Below are 24,531 nucleotides of genomic sequence, written 5' to 3'. Positions count from 1 at the left end.
CTCCTCCAGACGCAGAGAATGCCCCCTTGTGACCGTCACCTTCCTTGGTATAAACAGATCCTTGGAGAGATATTTGTATTGTCCCCTTATATACTTATACATGGTTATTAGATCGCCCCTCAGTCAAGTTTTTTCTAGACTAAATAATCCTAATTTTGCTAATCTCTCTGGTATTGTAGTTCCCCCATCTCCTTTATTAATTTTGTTGCCCTCCTTTGTACCAACTCTAGTTCCATTAGGTGTTAGCTGCCTAGTGGAAAAAAGCACACAGATGGGGCTTGCTTAGGACATAAGTCACACAGGAAAGTGCGATGCACAGTGTCTGGATGATAGCCTATTTTAAAACACCTATAATGGAAAATGGGCTGTTCAGCACTATACAGTCATGGCCAAAAGTATTGACACCCCTGCAATTCTGTCAGATAATATTCAGTTTCTTCCTGAAAATGATTGCAAACACAAATTCTTTGGTATTATTATCTTCATTTAATTTGTCTTAAATGAAAAAACACAAAAGAGAATGAAGCAAAAAGCAAAACATTGATTATTTCACACAAAACTCCAAAAATGGGCCGGCCAAAAGTATTGGCACCTTCAGCCTAATACTTGGTTGCACAACCTTTAGCCAAAATAACTGTGACCAACCGCTTCCAGTAACCATCAATGAGTTTCTTACAATGCTCTGCTGGAATTTTAGACCATTCTTCTTTGGCAAACTACTCCAGGTCCCTGATATTTGAAGGGTGCCTTCTCCAAACTGCCATTTTTAGATCTCTCCACAGGTGTTCTATGGGATTCAGGTCTGGACTCATTGCTGGCCACCTTAGAAGTCTCCAGTGCTTTCTCTCAAACCATTTTCTAGTGCTTTTTGAAGTGTGTTTTGGGTTATTGTCCTGCTGGAAGACCCATGACCTCTGAGGTAGACCCAGCTTTCTCACACTGGGCCCTAAATTATGCTGCAAAATTTGTTGGTAGTCTTCTGACTTCATAATGCCATGCACACGGTCAAGCAGTCCAGTGCCAGAGGCAGCAAAGCAACCCCAAAACATCAGGGAACCTCCGCCATGTTTGACTGTAGGGACCGTGTACTTTTCTTTGAATGCCTCTTTTTTCTCCTGTAAACTCTATGCTGATGCTTCTGCCCTAAAAGCTCTACTTTTGTCTCATCTGACCAGAGAACATTCTTCCAAAATGTTTTAGGCTTTTTCAGGTAAGTTTTGGCAAAATCCAGCCTGGCTTTTTTATGTCTCGGGGTAAGAAGTGGAGTCTTCCTGGGTCTCCTACCATACAGTCCCTTTTCATTCAGATGCCGACGGATAGTACGGATTGACACCGTTGTACCCTCGGACTGCAGTGCAGCTTGAACTTGTTTGGATGTTAGTGGAGGTTCTTTATCCAACATCCGCACAATCTTGCATTGAAATCTCTTGTCAATTTTTCTTTTCCGGCCACATCTAGGGAGGCTAGCCACAGTGCCATGGGCTTTAAACTTCTCGATGACACTGCACACGGTAGACACAGAAACATTCAGATCTTTGGAGATGGACTTGTAGCCTTGAGATTGCTCATGCTTCCTCACAATTTGGTTTCTCAAGTCCTCAGACAGTTCTTTGGTCTTCTTTCTTTTCTCCGTGCTCAATGTGGTACACACAAGGACACAGGACAGAGGTTGAGTCAACTTTAATCCATGTCAACTGGCTGCAAGTGTGATTTAGTTATTGCCAACACCTGTTAGGTGCCACAGGTAAGTTATAGGTGCTGTTAATTACACAAATTAGAGAATCATCACATGATTTTTCGAACAGTGCCAATACTTTTGTCCACCCTCTTTTTTATGTTTGGTATGGAATTATATCCAATTTGGCTTTAGGACAATTCTTTTTGTGTTTTTTCATTTAAGACAAATTAAATGAAGATAATAATACCAAAGAATTTGTGTTTGCAATCATTTTCAGGAAGAAACTGAGTATTATCTGACAGAATTGCAGGGGTGTCAATACTTTTGGCCATGACTGTATATGCATCACACAGAAAAAACAGCCATCAAAAAGGAGCCCAGCTACATCCTGCAAAAAATGATAAAAAGTGCAATAAAAATATAGAAAAAAATGCATATAATAAATGCATTCAATGAGGTATTGGTTACAAGCTCCATCTGTGTGCTTTTTTCCACTAGGCAGCTAACACCTTCATCATCACTGCTATAGTGATAGGGTGGCTGTTCTCATCAGTGGTGGGCACCTGCGCTGCTCCAGCCTTTATCTTTGGGAGCCTGCTGCATCCTGCTAGCGCATTAGTCATTAGACAAGGTGTGGTGAGGCTATTTTCTATGCTATGTTTTTGCTAATATCAAATAGGTGGCATCTGTGTTAAGCAGCAGTGACCTGAGCTGAGATTTGATCAATGCTACTAACTACCATATATACTCGTGTATAAGACGAGATTTTCAGCCCATTTTTTGGGGGCTGAAAGTCCCCCTCTCGGCTTATACACAAATCATATACCTGAGGGTCTGCAGGGGAGCGGGGGTGTCAGAGATCATACTTACCCACTCCTGGAGGGTCTCTGCAGCCCCTCCGCTTCTCCATGGTCTCCCTTCATGAGTGTAATGAGCGGTATCACGTGACCATTGAAGGCAGGAAGGGAGACCGTGGAGAAGCGGGGCTGCAGAGACCGCGCCAGGAGGGGGAAAGTATAGCGATATTCACCTGTCCCGGGTCCATCGCTGCTCACCGCTGTCTTGCTGCGTCCTGTGTTAGTGACGTTTAGGCAGCAGAGGGCGAGATGATGTGGTTAGTGCATGCTGCGCCCTCTGCTGGCTGAACAGTCACTAACACAGGAAGGGCAAACAGCGGTGAGAAGCGATGGACCCGGGACAGGTGAATATCTCATGTGCCGGGTCCTGAGCAGGAGAGGTGAGTATGGCATTTTTTTGCAGCAGCATATGGCGGCATAATATATGGAGCACCTTATGAGGCAGCATATGGGGTCATATTCTATGGGGCAGCATATGGGGGCATATTCTATGGAGCAGCATATGGGGGCATATTTTATGGGGCAGCATATGGGAGCATATTCTATGGGGCAGCATATGCGGGCATAATATATGGAGCATCTTATGGGGGCAGCATATGGGGCTTAATAAATGAAGCAGCATATGGAGGCATATTCTATGGGGCAGCATATGGGGGCATAATATATGGAGCATCTTATGGGGGCAGCATATGGGGACATATTCTCTGGGGCAGCATATGGGGCATAATATATGGAGCATCTTATGGGGGCAGCATATGGGAGCATAGTCTATGGGGCAGCATCAGCATATGGGGGCATAATATATGGAACATCTTATGGGGGCAGCATATAGGGGCATATTCTGTGGGGCAGAATATGCGGGCATAGTCTATGGAGCAGCATATGGGGGTATAATCTATGGGGCAGCATATGGGGGCACAATATATGGAGCATCTTATGGGGCAGCATATGGGGGCATAGTCTATGGGGCAGCATATGGTGGCATAATATATGGAGCATCTTATGGGCGCAGCATATGGGGCAAATTCTATGGGGCAGCATATGGGGGCATTGTCTATGGAGCAGCATATGGGGCAGGGCATAATCTATGGAGCATCATAAGCATCATAAGGGGCATAATCTATGGAGAATTGTATGGGGGCATAATCTATGGAGCATCTTATTGGGGCATAATCTATGGAGCATCTTATGGGGGCTTAATCTATGGAGCATGTTATTGGGGTATAATCTATGAAGCATCTTATGGGGGCATAATCTATGGAGCATTTTATGGGTGAATAATCTATGGAGCATCTTATGGGGGCATAATCTATGGAGCATCTTATTGGGGTATAATCTATGAAGCATCTTATGGGGGCATAATCTATGGAGCATTTTATGGGGGAATAATCTATGGAGCATCTTATGGGGCATAATCTATGGAGCGTCTTATGGGGGCATAATCTATGGAGCATCTTATGGGGTCATAACCTTTATGGAGCAGCACATGGGGCATATTATTCTACGGAGCAGCATATAGGGCATATTATTCTATGGAACATCTTATGGGGGCATTATTAACCTTTGTGTAGAATTATAGGGGGTGCATTTTGTATGGAGCATCTTATGGGGTCATCATGAACTGTATGGAGCATTTTATGGGACTCCTGATTCAATATGGATATTCAAAAACATTTAACCTACTGATGTGTCAATTAATTTTACTTTTATTGGTATTTATTTTTATTTTTGAAATTTACCAGTAGCTGCTGCATTTTCCACCCTAGGCTTATACGCAAGTCAATAAGCTTTCCCAGTTTTTTGTGGCAAAATTAGGGGGGGGGGTCAGCTTATACACGGGTCGGCTTATACATAAGTATATACGGTATATAATTCTCTGACATCGGCATTAAAATGGAATGGCTGCCGCTGCTCTGATCGCCCCCAATTGATGCCTTCTAAATGCTCCCGTTGAAATCATCTTTCTACTGCTGCAAAGGTCAGCAACAGGCTTCGCTTCAAGGGAGACCTCGATTTTCTCTATATACTGTGACATCCATGTTATAAGTGATCAGATGATCATATGCTAAAGTTCTCTCAAGGGACTACAAAAAAATAAGTAAAACATAAAATTAAAAAACACATTAAAAAAATTAAAACATAAAACTTTGGACAACAAATAAACTATAAAAAGTAAAAAAGAACATATTTAGTATTACATATATAAAAGGTGAGGTTGTCAAGATATAAATTAGTTAATACATTTGGTAATGGAAATCAAAACACAAGAATAGTGTTTTTTTGGTAACCAAACATCCAAAAGAAAAATACAATAAAACACTATAAAAATGTTGAATATTCCCCAAATTGGTGGCAATAAAATTGTCAGCATAGGACCCGAAAAATGGCCCTTACCCAGCTTTATTGAAGGAAAAATAAAGATGTCATAGGTTTTGGAAGCCTGCTAGATGTAATAGGAGGGGCATTGGTAATAAGCTGCTATGCGGATAGAGACGCATCTTACGTAATGGTGTGAATGATGTCCTATGCAGACCTTTGTGCAATTAGAATACTAGGCAGCTACCCCACGGATATTTGGTTGGTTGGTAAGTGGTTGTTTTCAATATTTTCCCCTGTGCTACCCCCGGCTTTATCAGTGTTCCTCAAGAAGCCAAATGGTGAAACACGCGTTAAAGGTATCAATGGTAAACTTACTCTTAGTTTTTATAAAATTTATTATTCTCTTGCTTCCTTCTCTTTTAGTTACTATTAGGGAATCTTAATTGGTACTTCCATTTAAGTTATTTACTGCTTACATTTCATTTAACTAAACCTTGACTTTATGCCTGCAGAGATTATCTTTGGGTTATGAATTGACTATTAATCTTTTTTACTTGCAGCTTTATAGCTGTTTGGGATTACCAAATACTGGATCCACTACTATTTAATCCTCATGTGAGGTTCTAGCGTCATTACTTTTTTATAACTTCCCTGGCTACTTAGTCTTTGGTTTACATGTGATTTTGTTTCCACTCACTAGGTGATATTATTATTCTCGATATTTGTAATACAATGTTATCTGTACTAATGCTATTGAATTATCTGGATTTACATATACAAAAAATGTGCGAAGGGGCAAGATTCTCTAAATATCAATTTTAGTATTGTATGACATCTGTAGTGTCTCTGGTCTATAGTATTGGGTTTCCTCATTTAACTTGGGAGCTGAATTATTATACTTACTAGATATGTAACTAAGATGGCTCAGTTATTCTGTCTACAAATTCTCCCTTTTTTATGTGTTTTTAATTATTGTAAGAATAAAGATTTATAAATTTCTTAAAATACTTTCTGGGTAGTTCATTCATCTTTGGTATTTCCTTATCATTGAGTACCTCCCGCATCCTGCTTGTGCATTTGAGTCTGGACATGGTATTGCAAGTATGGCTGCTATTTCTCTTTCACTAAAGTTTTTATCGATTATTAGCCCTTTTTTCAGTGAATTACACTTCATGTGAGACCTCGATTTTTTCTACACACTGCGACGCCGTGTTATAAGTGATCAGATGATCGCAGGCTAAAGTCTCTTAAAGGGACAAAAAAAATTAACCAAAAAAAAAGAAAATTCTCATGGTGCTCAAGGTGATCTCATTGATGTCACCGTAGTTCATCATCCCGGCTGACAGTAAAGTGAGCCTGGGATTACACCTTCAGTACACGGTGGTGACCTCTATAACGTTACCGCTCGTCACTGAAGCCAGGCTCGCAGCACCTCATTGTCTCCTGGTTTTCAGCCTTGATGGTCGCAACATGCCACTGTTCAGGTTGTAAACCTGATATCGCAGACATGGATTATGGTGTGGGACAGTATTGGTAATCTTCACTTCGGACAGGTGAGGGATAAGGATATTTATTTATTTATTTATTTTACAGCGTACAAGGACTTCAATGGATTAGGTGTAAAGTGAGTATTATGGTTGTTTATTGTTTATTGTTTTCTGTCTATTACAGAGGACAAGGGCTTCAATGGAATGGGCGTAAGTTGAGTATAATTTTGTTTCTTATTTTTGAATAAATGTTTATATTATTAATTCCAAATAAAGGATTTTATTCTTGCTGTATATTTATTTCCAAACTTACTATGGGGTTAGTAATGGGGGAGTCTTATTGATGCATCTCCATTCCTAACCCCAGGGGTTTGCTGGTTTGAATTTATAGGGGGACCCTATGTCATTTCTTTCCTGGGGTACCCCAGTAAATCAACAGCAAAGGGTAAGCAACAGTTATGAGCTGATATTAATAGCCTGGGAACTTTATGGAGTATTATCCCTTGTCCCTGGATATTATCATCAGCCTCCAGCCATGGGCTTTCCCTCTGCTGGTTATGAAAATTGTGCAGAAGTCCACACCATTTTTTTATTTAATTCTTAATTTTGCACAAGATATACAAAGCAGGTGCTAACTACAGTACAACTTCCATCATTGTCACCTGGTCGCTCTGATCTCAAGAGACCTGGCAAAAATGATGAGAGCTGCCTTAATCAGCCAGCACCTGGAATGAGCACGAACTGTACTGCTTTTCCCAGGTGCCAGTTTGTGTCATACGGACACAAGGAAGGCACACAGATGGCAAACGGATGTGACACACTGCAACAAATGATATACGGATGCCCCACAGATGTCACATACATACATACGGAAGGCACATGGACAAGGACCATGAATCTCACAGTACTGGTTTTCCTGTACACGAATCACCAGGATGTGTAAAGGAGGCCTAAAACAGCTTTATTGATTAAAAAAAAAAAAAATGTTATAGGTCTCGGAAAATTTTGGCACAAATCAAAACTATGTTTTACAAATATCTTAAGTTTTTTCACCGCTTAAACAAAAAAACTATCACCATTATTATACTGTCCTGGAGAATCATACTGGTCATTTTTACTACACAATGAACATTGTATATACAAACCCTCCCCTCCAAAAAAAAATGGTTGACTCGCAATTTTTTCCCCATTTCATCCATCTTAGGATTTTTTGTTTGTTTCTAGTACATGGTGTCTAAAACTACACCTCATCCTGCAATAAACATGTCCTCATAAAAAAAAAGTTATGACTCTAGTAAAAAGGTGAAGACAAAATGTAAACATAAAAAATAAAAATCACCAGGTCTTTAAAAGGTTAACTATACCAACTTTATGAAAGCTTAAAACCATGGACAATATGTCATTTCTAAGCTGAAGGCAGGGTTTCAGCCGGGACTGGAGTTTTTCTAGACTGGACCACTTACTTCCTAAAGTTTGCCTACTTGATTATTACTGATCAAAAGGTTCCTTAAAACCCTTTGTCTTCTACATGGGACATTACCTGTGCCACTACACAGAAAGAATTGGAGTTCCATACAAATATTAATAAAAAATATATATCACTTTTATTACATCATAAATAATAAAAGTGATATATATTTTTTATTAATATTTGTATGGAACTCCAATTCTTTCTGTGTATTGTCATGTATATTTGGAGTATACAATTTTAGTCCATTTTATGTGGATTTTGGGGTTGACATATTTTCGTCTGTAAATCACTAGATTTTTTATTTTGATATTTTATACCCTATTTTTCCTCTTGTTGGGAATTGTTTTATTACCTGTGCCACTGTTGCAAAAGTTTTCGTTACAGCACTGGACAGACACAGAAGATGTTTGACTGGAGAAAGCCAATTTCTGGGTACAAGATGGAATCTCTCCACAACCTTTTAAGTTGACATCTGCTATGTCACCTTTAGATAGATAAGAAAAGAAAATGGTGTTAGGGGTAAAAAGTGCTAAAAATTAATACTCAATATTTTTATGCAATTTTGTAAGTTTTGTAGTAAATTTGTTTTGTCAAAACTTGTGAGTTCCTTATGAATAATATCATTTTTGTTGACCGAGCAGTATTGATTGATTGCAAGCAATTTTTTTTACTGATCATAAGTCATTTTCATCAATAAAAATATATTTTACCTGTGCGTACTTGTCACATACAACCCTTCCCGTTATCCATCTACTCACCAAAGGAACCTACGACCTTCATATCTACACACTGTTTCTGTTCTCCCATGCATCGCATTGTCTTCATTGTATCACTGTTGCAGGTAGTTTCAGGAGATATACACGAATGACAGTAGAGATCATTTTGAGTTTTGTTAGGACCTGAAAATAATAAAATGATAGTGAAAGCTGACAAAATAATAATAATTCATTCCTACCTGAACCACCATGTTATCTCATAACCAGTATGCTTTGACAAGCTCTTGCAGACCTTGTCAATCTGATTTAGGAAAAATTTACAAACCAAAACTAAACCAAAATTTGAAAATTGGCAAAAAAACCCACTGAATCCATTTTTTCCAATATTATGGCAATAACTGTGATAGGATCAAACAAACTCCTAGGGACTATTTAATTGCAAATTAGCCAGTCCAATTTCTGTGAAACAAAACTTCTCTAGGAAGCTTGGAAACCCATGATCTTATTGGGATACAAGATGGTGAGTTAAGCTAATGCCTTTTTTCATAGCCTGATAATTGTCAAATAATTGTCGCTGTGGCGCCTGTATCTCCGCAGGGCCCCCATCAGGGTCCCCGCTCTCAGTCTGCTCCCTGCCTCGGCTCTCTCCCCTGCTCCTGCTTCCTGGTGCATGGCCAGCACAACCCGGGTATGAGGCTTAGGTCGCGCTCGCTCCCGGTCGGGGTCCCCGCTCTCAGTCTGCTCCCTGCCTCCCTGCCTCGGCTCTCTCCCCTGCTCCTGCTTCCTGGTGCATGGCCAGCACATCCCCGAGTATGAGCTTAGGTCACGCTCGCTCCCGGTCTCTTAAAGAGACAGTGCGCATTTTTTAAAAATGTTGTTAACCAATGGTATTCTTCTGTGTGATATTTCTGGCCCCTCTGCTGTAGAGAGGGCGCCGGAGCAACAAGTTTTTCCTGTTGCCAGTTCCGGTTTAGTGTTCTGACGAGCCTGTGACCAGTTGTGCTTTTCCAGTGTCCCGCCAGTATCCTGCTAATACTGTTTGTCTTCCTAGACTATCAGCGGCTTGCTATTCCACACCCGGGATGATACCAGTGCTGCCTGTGCAAGTACCATCCTGCTCAGCCGTCCTTCTCTCTGTTACCCATGACAACGTCAGCTCTGCCTAAGCCAGCTCCGCCCCATCCTGCCGCTTCTCGCCTGTCAAGTTCTACGCTTCTTGTTATCCCTGTCTGTGCACCAGTTCCACTGGGCCAGTTTCCACGCGTCTGGGGTCTAACTGGAGGTAGCACCTGTTTCCCTCAGTCACTCCATTCTGATCCTGTTTGAGGGGTCTTATGACAGGTGAACAGAACTTGCATAGTCATGCCCCCTTCTCAGCCCCCCCGAACCGTGGTCCCGTGGTTCAACAAAAATAGCAATACAGTCATATGTAAAAGTTTGGGCACCCCTATTGATGTTAACCTTTTTTCTTTATAATAATTTTGGTTTTTGCAACAGCTATTTCAGTTTCATATATCTAATAACTGATGGACTCAGTTATATTTCTGGATTCAAATGAGGTTTATTGTACTAACAGAAAATGTGCAATCTGCATTTTAACAAAATTTGACCGGTGCAAAAGTATGGGCACCCTTATCATTTTCTTGATTTGAACACTCCTAACTACTTTTTACTGACTTCCTGAAGCACTAAATTGGTTTTGTAACCTCATTGAGCTTTGAACTTCATAGCTAGGTGTATCAAATCATGAGAAAAGGTATTTAAGGTGGCCACTTGCAAGTAGTTCTCCTATTTGATTCTCCTATGAAGAGTGGCATCATGGGCTCCTCAAAACAACTCTCAAATGATCTGAAAACAAAGATTATTCAACATAGCTTTTCAGGGGAAGGATACAAAAAGTTGTCTCAGAGATTTAACCTGTCAGTTTCCACTGTGAGGAACATAGTAAGGAAATGGAAGAACACAGGTACAGTTCTTGTTAAGCCCAGAAGTGGCAGGCCAAGAAAAATATCAGAAAGGCAGAGAAGAAGAATGGTGAGAACAGTCAAGGACAATCCACAAACCACCTCCAAAGACCTGCAGCATCATCTTGCTGCAGATGGTGTCACTGTGCATCGGTCAACAATACAGCGCACTTTGCACAAGGAGAAGCTGTATGGGAGAGTGATGCGAAAGAAGCCGTTTCTGCAAGCACGCCACAAACAGAGTCGCCTGAGGTATGCAAAAGCACATTTGGACAAGCCAGTTACATTTTGGAAGAAGGTCCTGTGGACTGATGAAATAAAGATTGAGTTGTTTGGTCATACAAAAAGGCATTATGCATGGAGGCTAAAAACACAGCATTCGAAGAAAAACACTTGCTACCCACAGTAAAATTTGGTGGAGGTTCCATCATGCTTTGGGGCTGTGCGGCCAATGCCGGCAACGGGAATCTTGTTAAAGTTAAGGGTCGCATGGATTCAACTCAGTATCAGCAGATTCTTGACAATAATGTGCAAGGATCAGTGACGAAGTTGAAGTTACGCAGGGGATGGATATTTCAGCAAGACAATGATCCAAAACACCGCTCCAAATCTACTCAGGCATTCATGCAGAGGAACAATTACAATGTTCTGGAATGTTCATCCCAGTCCCCAGACCTGAATATCATTGAACACCTGTGGGATGATTTGAAGCGGGCTGTCCATGCTTGGCGACCATCAAACTTAACTGAACTGGAATTGTTTTGTAAACAGGAATGGCCACAAATACCTTTATCCAGGATCCAAGAACTCATTAATAGCTACAGGAAGCGACTAGAGGCTGTTATTTTTGCAAAAGGAGGATCTACGAAATATTAATGTCACTTTTATGTTGAGGTGCCCACACTTTTGCACCGGTCAAATTTTGTTAAAATGCAGATTGCACATTTTCTGTTAGCACAATAAACCTCATTTGAATCCAGAAATATAACTGAGTCCATCAGTTATTAGATATATGAAACTGAAATAGCTGTTGCAAAAACCAAAATTGTTATAAAGAAAAAAGGTTAACATTAATAGGGGTGCCCAAACTTTTACATATGACTGTAAATGAATGTGCACTTCACCATCTGTGCCTCCACTTCCATTTGTTACATAAATATAACAGCAATCAGCCAAGATTCAATTTAAATGCTTATTTGTCGGCTGTATGGATAATTTATGCAGGCCTAAAAATTATTTTTGTCATCAGCACACTTCCCTGTGTTAACAAGGGATATGCTATTGTCAAGATATGATTCTTCATTCCCATACAGATTGAATTAACCTGTGTTAAGAAGCCTTGAACAAAAGAAGATCGGCTTAATTATATAATTGAGTTGGTTATATTGGCTTCATTGTATCAGTTGGTTATATATTAGCTTGGTTGTATTGTTGAGTTGGCTATATTGGTTTGGTTGTATCAACTTGGTTGTATCGCTGAGCTGGTTGCATTGGCTTGGTTGTATCAGCTTAGTTGCATTGTTGAGTTGGTAACATTGGCTTGGTAGTATTATTGAGTTGATGATATTGGCTTGGTTGAATGGATTTACTTGTATTATTGAGTTGTTTATATTGGCTTGTTTGACTCTACTTGGTTGTATCATTGAGTTGGTTATATTGACTTGGTTATATCAGCTTGGTTGCATAGTTGAGTTGGTTATATTGGCTTGGTTGAATCAGCTTAGTTATATTGTGAGTTGGTTATATATTGATTAGGATGTATTGTTTCGTTGGTGATATTGGCTTGGTTGTATAGACTTGGTTGTATCATTGAGTTGGTAATATTGGCTTGATTGTATCAGCTTGGTTGCATTGTTTAGTTGGTTATACTGGCTTGGTTGTATAGGGTTGGTGGTTTCATTGAGCTGCTTATATTGGATTGAATGTATCAGCTTGTTTGTGTTTTCCATAACCAACCATGATTCCTCACAAAAAACACCATCATTCATAGTCAAGAATGCTGGTGCCGATTTATTAAGACTAGTGTTGTACCCGCCAGTCTTAATGAAGGGCATAATGGAAAAAAAATGCACTCAATTTATTAAGAAGCACTGCCCACCTAATTATACTGTATCTGGAGTATTTTGAGCTCTGCACCTTTGTCAGGTACTAGAGTAATATTTCTGGCAGTAGTTAAGAAACTTTTGATGAATTTGACGTAAGGGTGCCATCACGTCCCATCCAGCCCATGCTCTGCCCAATTTGAAAATTCCAAAAGTTGCCAGGTTTTTAAAATTTTTTCAATTTTTTGGTGTTTTATTCCAGAAAACTAACGTAAATACTTTAATCAATTTACCCCCCCAAGACTTTTGCATTCAGTCTTTAATTAACTGCTCATAAAGTCATCTTGGAAAAATTATGCATACAGTAACCTCCAGTGATTTCCAAAATATATATTCTGTCACATGCATTGTAAAATAGTTGCGTTGACTGTGGTCTCTTCAATGTTGAGGTTTGGTCGTATCCTCATTGGTGGTATCCACCATTTTGAAAAATACTCATCTGTTGCTCATAGAACCCAATAGTAGGTTGTCGAATGGCCAACTTTTCAAGTTGACAAAATAAGACCCAAAAGTGAACCCCAATTTAAACTGGTCAATGGAATAAATTCAGCTAATTCGATATTTAATTACCGTATCTTAAATCCCAATACACCAAGACCATAATATCCTAAAAATATACAGCTACTGTACCTGGGATTTCTTTAGTGTTGCAAAGATCTGAGTCACAAAACTTCTGCTGCATGGATAAGGTGATCCGCTCATTTGGGGATATTGATATTTTTTGGGAACTTGTAGTAGAGTTAATGCAGCCCTTAAAAACTTTCTGCACCTTACAAGGAACTTTGTAAAAAAAAAAAAAATGTTATATCACTTATTCAAAACAGATATGAAGAATAGGCAGTTGCATTTTCCAAATCAACATTTTTGGCTATTATCACGATGATACAATGTTTAGTTAGCATACGTAGTCCATTCCGGTTCATTTAGCAACTAAAATAATATGTACAACAGTGAGAATAGAAGAAAGAAGCTCCACAATTCAGAATGTGAAATCTGTTCTCCACCCTGATGCCTGATGGAATAAATACTTTCACAATTTAACTTATGGTTGAACTCAAAAATTATTTTTAAGATCTTTTAATTTATTTTTATGAGAATATACAGTGGCTTGAAAAAGTATTATTACCTCACAACCTGGAATTTCACTGTCTACAACTGTGAACCTTTGGTTTTCTTTTTACTGTGAAGCAAACAACAAACAGGACAAAATACCTGTATACGTCAATGTGCATAGCTATTCACCTCCTAAAGTCAATACTTTGTAGACACACCTTTTGTGGCAATTACAACTGCAAGTCATTTTGACTAAGTCTCTATGAGCTTTACGCATTTGCCACTTGGATTTTGCAAAGTCCTCAAGGCAAAACTGCTCCAACTTCTTCAAGTTAGATGATTTCTTCTAGTGAACAGCCAACTTCACATCTGACCACAGATTCTCAATTAGGATTAAGGTCTGGGCTTTGACTAGGTCACTTCAAATAATTTAGACGTTTCCCCTTAAACCACTGAAGTGTTGCTTTAGTAGTATGCTTTGGGTCATTTTTTTGTTGGAAGATGAACCTCCGTCCCAATATCAAAATATCCCTGTGTTTTGCCCCATCCATGTGTAAGGGGTGTGCAGGCGGCTGCTTTGGGCCCTGCATTCCCAAGCATACCTGCCTAGTGAAACCGGGTACGATGTGAATATGTGGTTACTGTTTATACTGTGTAAAGTATATGTTTTTTAGTAATATGTCTCTGTATATAACATAATGTGTCTTGTGCTAATGTTCTTCATATTATACTGTGCTAGGGATGAGAGTAGGGACAGTTAATGATTCAGATAGGTTTCGCTCAAGATGGGGAAATAATAATAATAATAATAATAATAATAATAATAATCTTTATTTATATAGCGCCAACATATTCCGCAGCGCTTTACAGTTTAACAGTTTCGAAACACAAGTCATAAGTAACAACATTAACAATACAATAATTAAAGCAAAATAAGATGAAATAAGACAACCCTGCTTGTGAGAGCTTACAATCTACAATGAGATGGGGGAGATACAGAGTACAGGTGTGTATTTACAATGATGTATTTACATTGATGGTCCAGCCATCTTGAGGGAGTGAGGGATAGACTGAGATAGTGAATGGGCTACACACGCACACTTACACATAAAATGACTGATAAGTGAACGTGATAGGCCGCTCTGAACAAATGCGTTTTGAGGGAGCGCCTAAAGCTGTGTAAATTGTGGATAGTCCCAATTTCTTGGGGTAGAGAATTCTAGAGCATAGGCACCGCATGGGAGAAATTGTGGAGTCAGGAGTGGGAGGTGCGGATCAGTGCAGAGGTTAGTCGAAGGTTGTTTGCAGAGCGCAGCGGTCAGTTAGGCCGATAGACAGAAATGAAGGAGTAGATGTAGGGAGGTGCCGCATTGTGGAGAGCTTTGTGGGTGAGAACAAGTACTTCGAATTGGATCCTATAGTGAATGGGGAACCAGTGTAACAATTGGCGAAGAGCGGACGCGTCTGCGTACCGATTAGCCAGATGGATAACCCTGGCTGCTGCATTAAGTATGGACTGGAGAGGGGAAAGTCGAGTAACGGGGAGGCCAATTAATAGAGCATTGCAGTAGTCCAGGCGGGAGTGGATCAATGCGACAGTGAAGGTTTTTGTTGTTTCCATGGTGAGAAAAGGGCGGATTCTAGAGATGTTCTTTAGATGTAAGCGGCAAGAGCGGGCAAGAGATTGAATATGGGATGTGAAGGAGAGATTGGTGTCAAACATAACACCCAGACAGCGTGCCTGCTGCCGGGGTGTTATTATGGTGCCACCCACGGAGAGGGAATTGCCAGATTTAGGGAGGTTAGTAGACGGCGGGAGCAGAAGCAGTTCAGCTTTTGAGAGGTTAAGTTTCAGATAGAGAGTGGACATGATGTTGGAGACTGCGGATAGACAGTCACTGACATTATGTAGTACCGCAGGAGTAAGGTCGGGGGATGACATGTACAGTTGTGTGTCATCAGCATAAAGATGGTACTGAAAGCCAAATCTGCTGATGGCCTGTCCAATTGGGGCCGTGTAGAGAGAGAAGAAAAGAGAAGGGGGCCAAGGACTGAGCCCTGAGGTACCCTGACAGCGAGAGGAAGAGGAGATTAAGTGGAGCCAGCGACCAAAATACTGAAGGAGTGGTCAGAAAGGTAGGAAGAGAACCAGGAGAGAGCAGTCTCCTTAATGACTAGTGACTGGAGCATAGAGAGGAGGAGACAGTGGTCAACAGTGTTGAAAGCTGCAGAAAGGTCGAGAAGAATGAGCAGAGAGTGGTCATCGCTACATTTTGCTGTCAGAAGGTCGTTGGTCACTTTGATGAGTGCAGTTTCTGTCAAATGTAGTGGGCAGAGGTCGGACTGTGAAGGGTCTAGGAGGGAGTGAGTGGAGAGGTAACAGGTAAGGCAGGAGTAGACTAGGTGCTCCAAAAGTTTAGAGATGAAGGGGAGATTGGAGACTGGTCTGTAGTTGTTTGTGCAGGATGGGTCGAGAGCAGGTTTCTTTAGTAATGGAGTAACGATAGAGTGTTTGAAGGAGGATGGGAAAATGCCCGAGGAGAGTGAGAGATTAAAGATAGTAGTTAGGTGAGTTGTGACGACTGGAGAGAGAGACATGAGGAGGTGTGAGGGAATGGGGTCAGTAGTGCATGTAGTCAGACGAGAAGAAGAGAGGAGTATGGAGACTTCTTCTGTGATGGGATTAAATGTGGAAAGTGAGCCAGGGGAAATGCAGGGAGGAATGGGAGTCACAGCAATTGGTGGTTGGGAGTGGGTTTCCTCATGGATATTATCTATTTTCTCTATAAAGTGGGAGGCCAGGTCATCCACACAAATGTCTGTAACAGGGGCTTGTGCTTTTGGCCTGAGGAGGGAGAGAAAGTGGATGGGGAGCACCTAGAATCAGCTAACTTGATTACCCAGGGAACTGCGGGACTGGATACCACGTCGCCGAAGGTTGTGATGACAAAAAAGATGAGGGAGAGCTCAGGAAAAGAAATTCTGATGACGTTTGAAGACTGTTGGATTAAATTTGCTTTTAAGATGCACAAATTAAGTAAAGTTTTAGTAAAAATGAACTTGGACTTTGATACTATTTGTGTGTGCCTGCGACGATTGGAGCTCTTCATGCTGTGAAGGATTCTGACCCACAGGTGGGTGAAATGCATGACACACACAGTACACCACAAGACGGACACTTTTTTCTGCAGCGGAGCATCGGGGTGTGATGAGGAAGCAACAGTAGACCCTCACCACAACTACCACCCTGGCCCCCGTTACACATGTTCACCTCAACTCGGACCATTTTCCCTGTCCCTGCTGCCAAAAAACATACCCACAGCATGGCACTTCCACCACCATTTATTATTGTGGAAATGGTGCTCTTGGGGTGATGAGTTGTGTTGGTTTGGCGTCAGACAAAGCATTTACCTTAGTGGCCAAAAAGGTCAATTTTGGTCTCATCTCACCACAGCACCTTCCTTCATACATTTGGGGAGTCTCCCACATGTCTTTTGGCAAACTCAAAGCGAGCCTTACAATTTTTGTGTGTAAGTAAAGGCTTTTTTTCTGCCCACCTACCATAAAGTACACCTCTATGGAGTGTACGGCTTATTGTGGTCGTATGGACAGATACTCCAATCTGTTTGGGAACCCTGCAGCTCCTTCAGGGTTGCCTTTGAGGCAGTACCTCTGTGCTGCCTCTGTGATTATTGCACTCCTTGCCCAGGGAGGTTTGTTGTGGCACCATGTTCTTTTCATTTGATGATAATGGATTTGATGGTGCTTCGAGGGATCATCAGAGATTGAGATTTTTTTTTAACCCCAAACCTAACTTGTTCTTCTCAACAACTTTGTCCCTGACTTGTTTTTAGATCTCTTTGGTCTTCTTGGTGTTGTTTGAAGATCTCCTTGGTCTTCATGGTGTTGTTTGGAGACCTCCTTGGTCTTCATGGTATTATTTGGAGATCTCCTTGGTCCACATGGTGTTTGGTTAGTGGTGCCTCTTGTTAATGGTGTTGCAACCTCTGTTGCCTTTCAGAAAAGGTAAAGTGTATATACTGACAGACATGTGACACTTAGATTGCACACAGAGGGACTTCCTTTCACTAAGCATGTGACTCATGAAAGTAATTGTTTGCACCACATATTTTTAGGGGCTTAATAACAAAAAGGGTGAATACATATGCACATGCCAATTTTAATGTTATTTTATTCTATACATTTAATTTATCCCTATATTTTTCTCACTTCCCTTCACCAACTTAGACTATTTAGTGCTGATGCATCAGGCACAAATCAGCTTCAAAAATTATTTAAACACAGTTTGTAATGTAATAAAATAGTTAAAAAGCCAAGGAGGGTGATTACTTTTGCAAGCCACTGTAGACCGATGAGTCATAACATTAAACTTTGGTGAATATCATTGATTTTCTGATGACAATGGCACCAGTTGATGAGTTGGAAGTAGGAAAACCAGGGAAACATCAGAAGTAGATCATGGAACAATGAATAAAGATGACCTACTATGATTAATGAAATTTGTTTACACTATGTGGATGGTGTGTATGTGCATCACTTACCTGGGGAAGAAATGGCAGCAGAATGCACTATGGGAAGAAGACAAACCGACAGTGGTCGTTTGATGTGGTGATGTTCTGATGGAAATCTCTTGTCTTATTATCATGTAGATTTGACACCTACCTAACATTGCATAGACCAAGAACCCCTTTGTGAGAGTGGGATCCCCTAATGTCAATGCCTCTTTGAGCACATAATGGAGGGTCAGCAATGGAGGAACATGATAAGGATTAAGGTGATTACTTATCACTAGAGTTGAGCGAAACAGGTCAGTCAGATTCAAAAGTCGTCGACTTTCGCCAAAGTCGGGTTTCGCCGAGCAAAACCCAACCATAGCGTGAGGTCGGCCATGCGGTCGTCGACCCGAGCGCCAAAGTCGGATTTCACAGAATGCTTGCACGTGACTTTTTTTTCAGCACCTAACTTTTTTTTCAGCCAATGAGCAAGGACGTACACTGTGGGCAACGAGATGACATGTGCAGCGTCCGGGGGGGAGGGAGGAGAGAGAGAGAAAGATTTTGCGCACTTTAAAAAAGCGGTCCGGCATGTAGGTGTCCTCCACTCCCTGACGACTTTGCTTCCCCATTGACTTGCATTGGGTTACATGTTTCAGTCGGACCTCCGACTTTTCCCGATAGTCGGCCGATTTCGTTCGACTCAACTTTTGAGAAAGTCGGGTTTCATGAAACCCGACTCGACCCTAAAAAAGGCAAAGTCGCTCATCTCTACTTATCACCAAATTTCCAGATCACATTACAAATCGACCATCTTTGGGATGTCCTAGAAAAACATGTCTGATTCATGGAGGCCGAACCAAGAATCTTATAGGATACAAGGATATGCTGCTAATGACTTGGTGCCAGATGTCAAAGGACACTTTAGAGGTCTTAAGGCCCCGTCTCGCATAGTGAGATCGCTAGCGAGATGAGATCGCTGATGCGTCGCCAATTTTGTGACGCAACAGCGTTCTCGCCAGCGATCTCGCTACATGTGATACATAGCGGTGACCGCCCCCCCCGCTGGATAGCGCTGATCGTGCTCGAATGTCCTGGTCCATTTTTCCATCATCAGCGTCCTGCTGGCCAGCATGCATCACTGTGTTTGACGGCAATGAGCGACCTCGTTGGCGAAGCAGAACTCAGGGGTGCAGGCTGGAATCGTTCAGAAAAGCTGCTGTGTGACAATGCACCAGCAATCCTTACCAGGTCGTATCGTTGTTGGGATTGCTGGTGCGTCGTTAAAGAGATCTGCCTGTTTGGCAGCTCACTACTGACCTGTAGCAACGCACCAGCGATCCCTACCAGGTCGTATCATTGTCGGGAGCGCTGGTGCATTGCTCTGTGAAACGGGACCCTTAAACACTTTAGAGATCTTTAACAGGCCCAGAGTTATTGTTTTTTATCACAAGTTAGTATAACAGGCTGCCACAAGAGGTGGTGAGTTCTCCTCCAATGGAAGTCTTCAAACAGAGGTTGGACAGACATCTGTCTTAAATGGTTTAGTGGATCCTGCATCGAGCAGGGTGTTGGACATGATGACCCTTGAAGTCCTTTCCATTCTATGATTCTTTAGAGTGGTTTTAATGTTATGGCTGATCAGTGTCTTGTGCTAATGATTTTTTTAAGTTTCAAAACCCCAAATGAGTGGTATATCAATTCTATAATAAGTTGCTACTTACAGGAGTCAACGTACAAGGCGGTTGTGGAGCATTTGTCATTGTCTCCAGGACACGTCACCTCGATAGGACTGCACACATTATCACTACCTACGCATGTGTGACACTTCAAGGAGTGGGCTTAAAAAAAAAAGAAAAAGCAGAAAACAGTTCAGAAGCATGGACTATAAAGTCCCATCAATTTTATATATAATTTGTCAATATTTGCACTATATTGATATGAGGTTTGGCTTACATTTATTTATATTCATCTGACACTTTTAAAGGGACTCTGTCGCCAGGTTTTTACCACCTACTCTGATAACAGCATAATGTAGGGGTAATGACCCTGATTCCGGAAATTGTGTTACTTGCTGGGTTTCTAGCTGTAGTTTGGAAATTATCACAAGATCTCATACTTTGCACTGACGAGAGCCAACAGCTCGAAACACCGTGTCTGCAAATTGAGATTCTGATTTGGCTTGTATCCTAAGTCACACTACAAGACTCGTTAAAGGGTTGATTGTGACTTGTAGGATCGCTACTACCAATAGGTGGCGCTGTAGAGTAAAAGTCCTCTTTCTTTCAGAAGAGGCAATTTGCACAGAAGAGGACTAGGTATCTTGTACCCCCTTGTTTAATCCCGCCCACAGTACTAATTTACAGCTTTCTGCCTGTGCACAGTATACATAGAAATCAACCAATCAGTGCTATCCATGTTGAGTCACTCATCATTCAAGTTACAAGTACCAAAGGTGTTCAGGCGAATTACAAGCAATGACCCTCCAATGTTCGAGGCATTGATGTATCTTATTTCAAAGCCATCTACTAGTAACATACTCTGACATGTCGAAAAAAAATGCTTTACATGAGAAATCCCTTCAATTTTGTTTCCTGGTCACCACTATAGACAGCCGGTATCAAGAGTTCTAAAAAGTTTAAAAAAAATCTCCAAACTATACAGTGGGGGAAATAAGTATTCGATCCCTTGCTGATTTTGCACAAACCTACAAAATCAGCAAGGGATCAAATACTTCTTTCCCCCACTGTATAATTCTGATTAACTTTACAGGTCTAGAAGACAGCAACATTATCCTGAATCTTTTATAAGGGTGTGAAAACTTTTGCAGCAAGTTTTTTATTATGCTTTTATCTGTTACAGGGCGTGTAGTCTTATATCAGTTGTATAATATAAGGCAGGTACATATTTCTCTTGTAAGGTTTATTTACACAGATCTTATAAATGCAGAAGAACATATATAATTATACAAGAGCATTTGTTTTTTCTATATATATATTATTGTAATTCTTGTCACATAGTTGACATTGAATTTAGTTGTATAGAAGGTGTGTCATGTCATCGTACTGTGACACTCATTATTTCTCAGCAGTCAGCGGTAGAGTATTCCGCATTTTGTGTTTTTTTTTGTAATCTGCCATGCAGTTCCAGACCTAAGAACCTTTATAGCTAGAGCTATTTTTTATGGTCTTAACAAAGGGGGCGGTGCTCACAGGTTAACAATGCAGAGGAGCCTAAAGGAACGCCCCAGAGGATCCAGTGAGCCACCCCACTTGGAACCATATAGCAGATTTACAAATAATAAACAAATCATGCATAAATTATTGCATTTACACCTTTTTTATCTAGTTTTTGGTGATCTAAACCAACTTTTGATTTGCACCAAGTTTTTTTCTTTAATTTGGATCTTTTTTTAAGCTTATTTTTTGTGGTCGACCATTTTACTATTTTTTATTCCCAGAAGTTTGTGGCCAATTTGATTTATTAATTCTGACTTTTTAAATAGTCTCAAATTTTTGGCGCAAATATTCTAAAAGAAAGATAAGTCACTAAATACGGTATGTCACAAACAATTTCAAGCGTGAATACTAACATTCCAGAGGAGGAACTGGAGAACATTTTTGCAAAAAATTGGCTACTTTTTACAAAGTTGCAATTGATGAATAGGTTGTAAATATCTGGAGAACAAAAACTTTGCCTGTATTGGTGAACATCTTGAATTAATATCAAGCAAACAAGCAAAATAGACTTAAAAAGCGCAAATTAAAAGTAAAAGAAGAATAAGGTGCAAATTAATCAGGTGAAAAAGAACAAATATTAGACAAAAAAGGGAGCAAATGCAATAATGAATGTGTGGAAAACATTGTAAAGGATTTCAATAAATAATTCCAGTGTCTTTAGCTTATTCCACTTCTAAAAAATTAAAAATTCAAAATCACATATATCCCCAAAGTTGTACTGAAAACTACAACTTATCCTGCAAATAGAAATAAACTCCATCGAGTCAGAGAAAAATTAAAACATTATGGGCATGGCACTCAATTGATGCATGATCAAATCCCATACTGGAGTTCAAAAAATAGTAAAAAAAAAAATGGCAAAAGTATATCTCTAGAATTTCTTATAAGATTACAAAATTTAAAAAAAAACTCCCCTAACCTAATATTGCCTTGTCTCTAATGATTCATTCTATACATTTATTGTGGGGGGGTTATCCTGCATGGCAAACAGTGTCAAAAATTCTGGTAAACAGTTTCATAATACCAACCATGCCATCTCCCACGCCTTAATAGAGATGGGAGAATTGATTTGATTTGTTATGAATTTTCTGAAAAATTCAAATTTGACAGAATCCAAATTTTTAAGGTATTTGATCCTTAAGAATATAGCAAAATGATGCATAACATTTTGCAAGATCCTATTGAAGGATGGGAAGGGGTAAAATGCTAAAAATATTGTATTCACTTGTCAAAGGACCACCCCTTACTTGCAACTCTCCTTCCTCTCTCATTCCTCTGCTTGCTTTGGATCTTCCTTCAAATCATTCTTCTATTTGGAGTGATCTCTGGTTCAGATCTTTGGGCACTCATTAACCCTCATGTCAATTGGAAAGAATCACATGTCATTGACATGTGGCGCATCCCAAATAACCACAGAAGGCCAAATCAGTGCCTCAAGATTTGGACTGGAAACCAAACATAAGACTGATGAAAAGGCCAAACAGAAGATTGATATGAACACTGGACAAAATAAAGAAGAAAAGATTGTTCTAAAGACCAATCCAAACATCGAAGAGAAGACTCATCTGATGACTATTCTAAATACCAACCAAAGGACTGATTCAAAGGCTAAACAGAAAATTGATCTAAAGCAATCCAATCACCAAAGAGTAGACTCATGTGAAGACCAAATTAATAGGAAACATAACACTGATCTGAAGAATGATCCAAAGACAGAACAGAAGAGTGATTCAAAGATGGTAAGAGGTGACTGATGTGAAGACTGATCCAAACACAGATCAGAAGATTGTCTGAAGACCAAACCAAACACCAAAGAGAAGACTCAAATGAAAACCAATCTAAATACCAAACAGAAGAATGATCTAAAGAATGATCCAAACACTGAACAGAAGATTGAGGCCAAATCAATTCCTCAAAATTTGGACTGAAAACCAAACAGAAGACTGATGCAAAGGCCAAACAGAAGATTGATATGAACACTGAACAAAATAACGAAGAGAAGATTGTCTTAAAGACCGATCCAAACACTGAAGAGAAGACTCATCTGAAGACCAATCTAAATACCAAACAGAAGGCTAACATGAAGACTGATCCAAAGATTGAACAGAAGACTGATCGGAAGACTGATCCAAAGACCATAAGAGATGAAGACTAATCCATTGGCCAAAAGAGAATAATATACTCAAAACCAATACAAAGACTGAAGAAAAGGCTAATCAGAAGCAAATAGAGGACTAGAGAGGGAGCTGCAGCAGCAGGAGAGGTGAAAGTTGAGCCTAGGAATGGCAAGTAATGTATACTCTTTTATTTTAAACCCTTTGCTGGCTCTCCGTTTATTATGATTTAGAGTTTGAATATATCGCTAAGAATGATAAACCTTTTTCAAAAAACAAATTTTGGGTGATTCCCCCATCTCTAATCCTTACAAGACTACTGAAGAAAATCATTAAAATAATTTTTGGACCAGCATCTTGAAAAGGGGAATACAAAAGGACAATTCCTTTGAGAGACTAATGTGAGGAGAGAATATTAATATATATTTTAGTTGATTAAAGTTTATTATTACTCTGTATGAGTTGTGATGGTTGGGTTATCACACGTGCTGCTCTTAGAACTTCCAGCCCTGGCCGATGCCTAATAATACCAGTAATTATAGTCTGAGATCATCAGAACTTTCTCTTCTTCCAGGATGAAAAATTATCTTTCTTCTTTCACGAAGCCTCCCAGCCTCCTCCCGCTCGTTCTTACACCCTCAATTTTCTCACCCGCGCCCATAACTTCTGACTTAATTACATTTTCACCTTTGATACATTCATGAATATTATTCAGACTGGTGTTTTCCCATCCTGCCCAATATGTAGAAATTGCAAGTTTTAATTTATACGGATAATTAAAATTTCTACTACTTGCATCTATCTGGAAGGCAGATGTACGGTACATGATAGATTTCGTAATATGACGCACATATAAATGCAGACAAGCCATGTTTTTAGTCAGTGTGACTGTGATTCAAATGTAAAAAATATATCAAAATTTATGATTTTTACATAGGGCTGCAAAGAAGTCACATGTGGATTTTTTTATGCAATTTTTTGTGCATGTAAAACATAGGCTATGGGCAGATGTACATT

General features: G+C 40.1%; 1 protein-coding gene across 1 annotated transcript in view; it reads right to left on the bottom strand.

The window, feature by feature from the left end:
* LOC141085354 (uncharacterized) overlaps positions 1-24,531 on the bottom strand; it is a 33,500-nt gene that overhangs the window by 8,526 nt on the left and 443 nt on the right. Inside the window, exons 2-5 of the mRNA XM_073570641.1 lie at positions 19,886-20,002; positions 13,225-13,374; positions 8,571-8,711; positions 8,165-8,296 (exon numbers count right to left, since the gene is read on the bottom strand). Coding sequence (XP_073426742.1) covers positions 8,165-8,296; positions 8,571-8,711; positions 13,225-13,374; positions 19,886-20,002 — 540 coding nt within the window. The remainder of the gene's footprint in view (positions 1-8,164; positions 8,297-8,570; positions 8,712-13,224; positions 13,375-19,885; positions 20,003-24,531) is intronic.

The sequence above is a fragment of the Dendrobates tinctorius genome, unplaced genomic scaffold (assembly GCF_039654945.1).
Source record: "Dendrobates tinctorius isolate UK_male_01 unplaced genomic scaffold, ASM3965494v1 ptg000028l, whole genome shotgun sequence".
Taxonomy (NCBI): Eukaryota; Metazoa; Chordata; class Amphibia; order Anura; family Dendrobatidae; genus Dendrobates; species Dendrobates tinctorius.
Note: the sequence above shows the minus strand (reverse complement) of the source record. Positions and strands in the feature narration are given on the sequence as shown.